This window comes from Oncorhynchus mykiss, chromosome 16, assembly GCF_057628025.1.
Source record: "Oncorhynchus mykiss isolate SJ-2025 chromosome 16, ASM5762802v1, whole genome shotgun sequence".
Taxonomy (NCBI): domain Eukaryota; kingdom Metazoa; phylum Chordata; class Actinopteri; order Salmoniformes; family Salmonidae; genus Oncorhynchus; species Oncorhynchus mykiss.
In genome coordinates, this window is record NC_143037.1 from 38,515,741 (window position 1) to 38,523,631 (window position 7,891).

At 43.6% G+C, this 7,891-nt stretch overlaps 1 protein-coding gene across 1 annotated transcript in view; it reads left to right on the top strand.

Annotated features, from left to right (window-relative positions):
- LOC110491048 (histone-lysine N-methyltransferase PRDM16) overlaps positions 1-7,338 on the top strand; it is a 135,281-nt gene extending 127,943 nt beyond the window's left edge. Inside the window, exon 14 of the mRNA XM_090201595.1 lies at positions 4,747-7,338. Within this exon, the coding sequence (XP_090057721.1) occupies positions 4,747-4,759 (13 nt within the window). The 3' untranslated portion in view covers positions 4,760-7,338. The remainder of the gene's footprint in view (positions 1-4,746) is intronic.
- Positions 7,339-7,891: the final 553 nt, after the last annotated feature.

The window sequence follows — 7,891 nt, forward strand, 5'->3', positions numbered from 1 at the left end:
CTGTCCCTATCAGTGTCGGTCAGTGTTGAACCTGTCTTTCTGTCCCTATCAGTGTCGCTCAGTGTTGTACCTGTCTTTCTGTCTTTCTGTCCCTATCAGTGTCGATCAGTGTTGTACCTATCTTTCTGTCCCTATCAGTGTCTGTCAGTTTTGTACCTGTCTTTCTGTCCCTATCAGTGTCGGTCAGTGTTGTACCTGTCTTTCTGTCCCTATCAGTGTCGGTCAGTGTTGTACCTGTCTTTCTGTCTTTCTTTCCCTATCAGTGTCGGTCAGTGTTGTACCTGTCTTTCTGTCCCTATCAGTGTCGGTCAGTGTTGTACCTGTCTTTCTGTCCACATCAGTGTCGGTCAGTGTTGTACCTGTCTTTCTGTCTTTCTGTCCCCATCAGTGTCGGTCAGTGTTGTACCTGTCTTTCTGTCCCTATCAGAGTCGGTCAGTTTTGTACCTGTCTTTCTGTCCCTATCAGTGTCGGTCAGTGTTGTACCTGTCTTTCTGTCCCTATCAGAGTCGGTCAGTTTTGTACCTGTCTTTCTGTCCCTATCAGTGTCGGTTAGTTTTGTACCTGTCTTTCTGTCCCTATCAGTGTCGGTCAGTTTTGTACCTGTCTCAAGTTCACATAGAGTGTATTGGTCTTGTCTTGGTGTCAGAAAGATTGTACTTGGTCTTGTCTTGGTGTCAGGAATATTTTACTTGGTCTTGTCTTGGTGTCAGGAATATTTTACTTGGTCTTGTCTTGGTGTCAGGAAGATTTTACTTGGTCTTGACTTGGTCTCGGACAGCCAAGACCAGCGCAGTAAAAACAAAAAAAGATCAGCTTCCATTCATTCATTGCAAAAAAAAATCTAAAGGTTCTACAGCTGCACCATTAAGAGCCTCCTGACTGGTTGCATCACCGCCTGGTACGGCAACTGCTCGGCCTCTGACCGCAAGGCTCTACAGAGGGTAGTGTGTACGGCCCAATACATCACCAGGGCCAAGCTTCCTGCCATCCAGGACCTCTATACCAGGCGGTGTCAGAGGAAGGCCCTAAAAATGGTCAAATACTCCAGCCAACCTAGTCATAGACTGTTCTCTCTGCTACCGCACGGCAAGCGGTACCTGAGCGCCAAGTCTAGGTCCAAGAGGCTTCTAAACAGCTTCTACCTCCAAGCCATAAGACTCCTGAACATCTAATCAAATTGCCACCCAGCCTATTTGTATTTCCACCCTCCCCCAATAACTCCACCTACATGTACATATATCTTCAATTACCTTGACTAATCAGTGCCCCCACACATTGACTCTGTACCGGTACCCCCTGTATATAGCCTCGCTATTGTTATTTTACTGCTGCTCTTTAATTATTTATTACTTTTATTCATTTTTTCCATATTTTTTCTTTCTTAGACCTGCATTGTTGGTTAAGGGCTTGTAAATAAGCATTTCACCGTAAGGTCTACCTACACCTGTTGTATTCAGCATTTCACCGTAAGGTCTACCTACACCTGTTGTATTCAGCATTTCACCGTAGGGTCTACCTACACCTGTTGTATTCAGCACTTCACCGTAAGGTCTACCTACACCTGTTGTATTCGGAGCATGTGACAAATACAATTTTTTTTGAAATACATACTCCTTTCTTAAAACATGAATATCTTATTGTCTATTGAAACCTGGGATTCCTACTTTACCCATAACATTACTGTATGTGTATTTATTATGGATCTCCATTAGTTCCTGACAAGGCAGCAGCTACTCTTTCTGGGGTTTATTATGGATCCCCATTAGTTCCTGCCAAGGCAGCAGCTAGTCTTTCTGGGGTTTATTATGGATCCCCATTAGTTCCTGCCAAGGCAGCAGCTACTCTTCCTGGGGTTTATTATGGATCCCCATTAGTTCCTGCCAAGGCAGCAGCTACTCTTCCTGGGGTTTATTATGGATCTCCATTAGTTCCTGCCAAGGCAGCAGCTACTCTTCCTGGGATTTATTATGGATCCCCATTAGTTCCTAGTTCCTTTCACAACACACTGTGTGCCCTCGGGCCCCTACTCCACGACTACCACATATCTACAACTGTCCTTTACTTTAGTTGAAAAATATCTTCAAACTTTGTTAGAATTTCCTTTACTCACTGGTAAGGAAGAGTGGGGGAAATTGTTAGAAAGTTGCACACTACACTACCTGCCCTTATTAGTAAGGGGAGATGGGGCAGGTAGCCTAGTGGTTAGAGCATTGGGCCAGCAACTGAAAGGTTGCTAGAACAAATCCCTGAACTGACAAGGTAAAAAATCTGTTGTTCTGCCCTTGAGCAAGGCAGTTAACCCACTGTTGCTAGACCATCATTGTTAATAAGAATTTGTTAATGGACTTGCCTACTAAAAAAAATGTTATATACCTGTTTCCCCAGTATTGAGCCTTCAGTGTGTGACAGGGTCTTGATGCTGAATGGACAGCACATTTTATTACCAGCACACTCAAATAGGTCAAAGAGCGCACTTTCTGTGAAACACAAAGGGCCAGTGATGTAGTGCAGGTTTCCCCACCTTTTTCTCAGTGGGCATTGCCTATACTCACTTCTTCCTCCCTACTGTTGCGTATCAAAGAAATTATGCACAAAATAGCCTACACAGTCGCAAAGCACATGAAATATATTCACACTCGCAAATAGCAGCAAGAGTGCAGCTCTCAAAAGGTTGTGTCATGGAGCAGCTCACAGAAGAATGACATCAGTAGCTGGTAGGTAGGAAAGATGTTTCACCTTCTACCAATAAACGCTCGCTAAGGCAACAATGGGTATGCAAACCGATTGAATAAGGTTGGTCCATCATCTTGGTTCGTAGGCTATTTTCAATGGCCATTTCAGTCATCATTTACTGTTTGCATGAACATTTCTAAAGGCTTTCCCAAAAAACCTTCCCAATTAAATGTTGAACATAATGTTGGCCTACCTGACAGAATGATATAATGCCCATTTGTATCAATGGGGAGGGCCTTTGTTTTGCTCAATTGAATTAAAGGGCAACTACACCCTCCAAAAATATATATTTTAGATTTTTTCCAGACCTCAAAAATGGTTTAAGGATTATTATAATAATTTTTGGGGTGTCACTTTGAGAGTGTACATCTGAAAAATCTATAGGAAAACATAGGATTTTTCACACAGGGCGCCTTTTCTTCACACAGGACCCACTTCTCCAGGCACCTCTACACCACTGCATAGGGCCGATGGAAAGGATAAGCTTAGTATTAGGTCACAATCATAATACAAAAACACAACCATTAGGCTAAGCAGTCAAGTTGGTTTTCAGCGGTAGTAGTGTGAACTGTTTTCAGACAACAACTCCATACCATCTATCCCATTCGTCCATCTCCATCCATCCATCCATCCATCTGTCCCCCATGCATGCACCATCGAAAGTACATCCATCGAGTTACAAGATAGTATTGGTTAGGCTAACTGAGGACAACCCCCCCCCCCCCCTCCCTCACTGCACCTTCCCCCCCTCCCTCACTGCACCTTCCCCTTCCTCCTCCACAACCTCTCCTTACCCCGTCCCTATCTTTATCCCTCCCTCCCCGTCTTCTCTATTTACTTACTCCATCATCCCCTCTCCTCTCACCTTACCCCTCCCCTTTATCCTTCCTCCCTGCTCTTCCCCTCCCCTTCCCCCGGTGCTGCTGTGGGTGTACAGAGGAGGATGGTGGGCTATTAGACCTGGAGGGCCTACCCAGCTTCCCTAACGGTCTGGACCTGCATAAGGCCAACAATGGTGTACAGAGGAGGATGGTGGGCTATTAGACCTGGAGGGCCTACCCAGCTTCCCCAACGGTCTGGACCTGCATAAGGCTAACAATGGCGAGGAGCCCCCCTTTGATGTTAAAGTCATTTTTAACACCAGCTCACTCGAGTCAGAAACCCTGAAAGAGACTCTGTACAGACATGTTAAAACTCAGGTAGGTGGACTCCCGTATAAAAAGAGAGAAGGAAGGGGGATACCTATTCCATTGTACAACTGAATGAATTCACCTGAAATGTGTCTTCCTCATTTAACCCAACCCCTCTGAATCAGAGAGGTATGGGTGGCTGCCTTAATCGACATCCACATCTTCGGCGCCCGGGGAACAGTGGGTTAACTGCCTTACTCAGGGGCAGAACGACAGATTTTTACCTTGTCAGCTCGGGGATTGAATCCAGCAATCTTTCGTTTACTAGTCCAACAGTAACTGATTACTGTTGATCGGTTACTGGCTCTAACCACTGGGCTACCAGGATGGAGTCAGCAAGTGGCAAATCATTTTGAACGTCCGTCCAAAGGCTTGAGTTCGGTAAGGGGAAATAGAAAAAGACAATGAGGAAAATGCATGACAACCAGGCCAAAACACGACTCCAGGTTGTTCAATGTGGCTTTATGGAGTGTCGGGATGAAAGTCCGTGAATAACAACCAGTATTTATTCTCGTTGACATGCTCTCCCCTCTCTTAGCTTACCTACTAACTGAGCTATTAACTCTCTCCCTCTTTTCTAAACCTCTCATCTAACTACTCTCCAAGCAGCAGCATCACAGTGCTCTCTCACCTTTGACCTCTTGCATGCCAAGACATGTTGCAATGGTTAAAGTGACGCTCCTAATCCGAGACGGAACAGCTCTTGGGTTTTATTGACAATAATGACACCCACGTTTGATTGGCTAACAATTAACTCGGAGACTCACAAAATGGTTTCTGAACAACGGTGGTGTCTTTTTGTTGTTTCTCTGTCTCCTCCAGGGTTATACAATGATGCTTTCTCTGTCGGAGAACAACCCCTTGCACGCATCCTCCCAGAACTCACTGGATGCCTGGCTGAGCATGGGAGGGGGGCCGTCCGGGACGAGCAGTTTGTACCCACTCAGACACATCTAAGAGAGTTAGGAGGAGGGATGAAGCCTACTGCGGAGGAGAACTCAACATCACATAGTCCTGGCCTGAGAAGAGAGAGGATTTGTGGCTCCTGCCCTTCTGTGTGTGAGTGTGTGTGTGTGTACGAGGGGCCTCTCAGATAGACACTTACAGGCAGAGATCAAAGTAGCACTGCTCCGCCCGTGTAGAGGGTCGAAGGACGTCCCAGGAAGGACCACCCCACTCCATTCCAGCGAAGCCCTCTAGTTGAACTCTCAGAGACAGTCACGCTTCAGTATGCCCCTGCATTACTAGGGGAGCAAAACGTCTATTCTACACAGTCTACAACAGCAATTTCTCAATAGCTTCATATACAGTGACAGTAGGTCTGGAATATGTGCATTGCATGTCCATAGGGGGGCGCTCTTCTCACTCGTTGGGAGGAGCAAAAGTATCAACACATAATGGGGGAGTACTAGCTCGTTCACCCAAAGAACCCCCCCCCCCCCCATCCTCCTCATCTTATCAAATGACTCCCCACTCTTCATTCCTGTTTGAAATCAGTAATACCACAATGCTGAATGTTACCGCAGGAAACGGCACTCTGGTTTATAAAGAAAGTACAGGACGATGATATCATGGAGGTTGACCCACCCCCAACATGTAATGTGCATTACAGAGGACAAAGTCTCGCCTTCAACAGTTATCTGGTGAGCAAGAGATTTTAAATTGACAACCATTGGTTAGAGTAGCGGATAACGTATTTTATTTTGCTCATTTGTTAACTTGATTCCATTTTGTGTTTTGCTTTTTGATAAACAGTATTGTCTCGTTTTAGGCACCTCCGTGCTCAAATGTTAATATAAATATATAAATAGTGAAGGGCCAAAATTGTGTGATATTGTTGTATGATGTACAAAATAACCTGGACGTTCATGGCAAGAGTGGTATGTGCCAAATAACCCGTAGAAAAGGTTTTGTTCTCTGACAAGCATTTATTTTTCAAGGGGTTTTCATAGCTGTCAAAGATGATGTGATTACCTTCTTCTATATGTCATTTAAAGACTGGGTGGATTCTATTTATTTGGGTAAACATTTTGGGGTCACGATTGGAGACAAGTGACAACTGAAAAGTATTTTTTTCTCTCTCTCTTTTACTTGTTGCTGAAGGAATGAAAGTGAATCGAAACGCAAGTGAGATTGTGAGTCTTGGTTTCAATGCTTTTTTGTGTAAAGACCAGTGTGCCAAATTGGAAAGAAACCTTGAAATCAGATGCTTTTATTTATAGTGACATGGTAATTCTAGATTGTTTAGATCAGTGGTTCCCACCCAGGGGTACTAGAACCCCTGGGGGGTACTTGGTCTATCCACAGGGGGTACTTGAGGAGACTATGGGCCTACTGGTAAAATGCACATGAAGGGGTACTTCAGTGGTACTACGGGCAGAGCAAAATTCAGTTGGTGGTACAATAACTGGGAAAGGTTGGGAACCACTGATTTAGATCATGTTTGCAATGTTGTGTCTATCGTGTGGTTTGATGATTCTCGCTTCAGTTGAACCAATGCAACCAGTATGCTGAGAGTTTTGTGTTCAAGGTGGTTGAATTCTTACTTTGGCTATTTTGGAAATTGCAGCCTTTACTATGATTGTCAGGTGAGTTAGATGCCAGGGCATTGTATTGTAAGCTTGTAATTTATCCTAAGTTTGAGCAAATCAATTTTACTCTACAATAAATCCCATCAATATGTTAACTTAACCAGTTTATCAGTGCTCCGATTCTGCATGAATGGTTTCATTTTGTAGGAATTCTTATTTTTAAATGTGACCATGTGGTTGTAGAAAAGAACGTCTCAGAATGCCCCGTCATAGATAAAATAGACGTTTGTCAGATAGTGTCCAACTACAGTGTACCATGCCATCATATTTCCACTCTTTAGTTGAAGGGTCTGCGCTATCCGGGATCCTTCAATTCCATTGAAATTGAAATGTAAAATGGCTAAGGTAAGGGTATGGACGTCCCAAGGACCCCGGATAGCACTGACTTTTTAAAATATTTTTTTTGAACCTTTATTTAACCAGGCAAGTCAGTTAAGAACAAATTCTTATTTTCAATGCCGGCCTAGTGGGTTAACTGCCTATTCAGGGGCAGAACGACAGATTTGTACCTTGTCAGCTCGGGGGTTTGAACTTGCAACCTTCCAGTTACTAGTCCAACGCTCTAACCACTAGGCTAACCTACCTTACTTGAAATAGCTTTACTCTCAGGGTCAAATTGTTCTGTAAGTAGTATTGACTCTAGTGACTTGCCTAGTTAAATAAAAAAATAAAAATAGCTTGATAATTCACCCCTTACTTCAGCTGTGTCTGAGATGTATGTATTGTCTGTTTGGGGTTTTAACACCCAGCATAACACATTTACTGTACTGTGAGGAGTAAACCTGACTGGCCTCACTTAAAATAATGATGACCTTGGGAAAAACATCTACATCTAATTGAAGCACTGTAATCATTTGTTTTGTCAGCAGGTGGCAGGGTGATACTAGTTTTGCTGCATAAATCCTCTTAAGGAAATGTTTTCCTAAAATAACATACCCAAATCTAACTGCCTGTAGCTCAGGACCTGAAGCAAGGATATGCATATTCTTAGTACCATTTGAAAGGAAACTTTGAAGTTTGTGGAAATGTACTACTGTAATAAGTGTGCGCTGTTATGGATCCACATTGAAGTCAAAGATCACATTGCTGTCTCTCAAATACATAGTTAGAGTTGTTGCTTAGCTAGCTGGCAATTTTTTTTGCCATATTAACATAGAAGTGTCATCAATCAAAACACCTCAAAACAAAGACATGGTATCAAGAACAAGGTAAAACTAGCTGAAACGAGTCACCCACGATTCACATGTCAGCTTCTTGTCATTGTTGCTAGCTAGCTATGTGGCCATCCAGAATCACAACACACAGACGTCTGCCCCATTGAAGCGCGCTCATCGTTTTCATTATGTTTTCAGCTAACCAGTCTATAGTATTTTCAC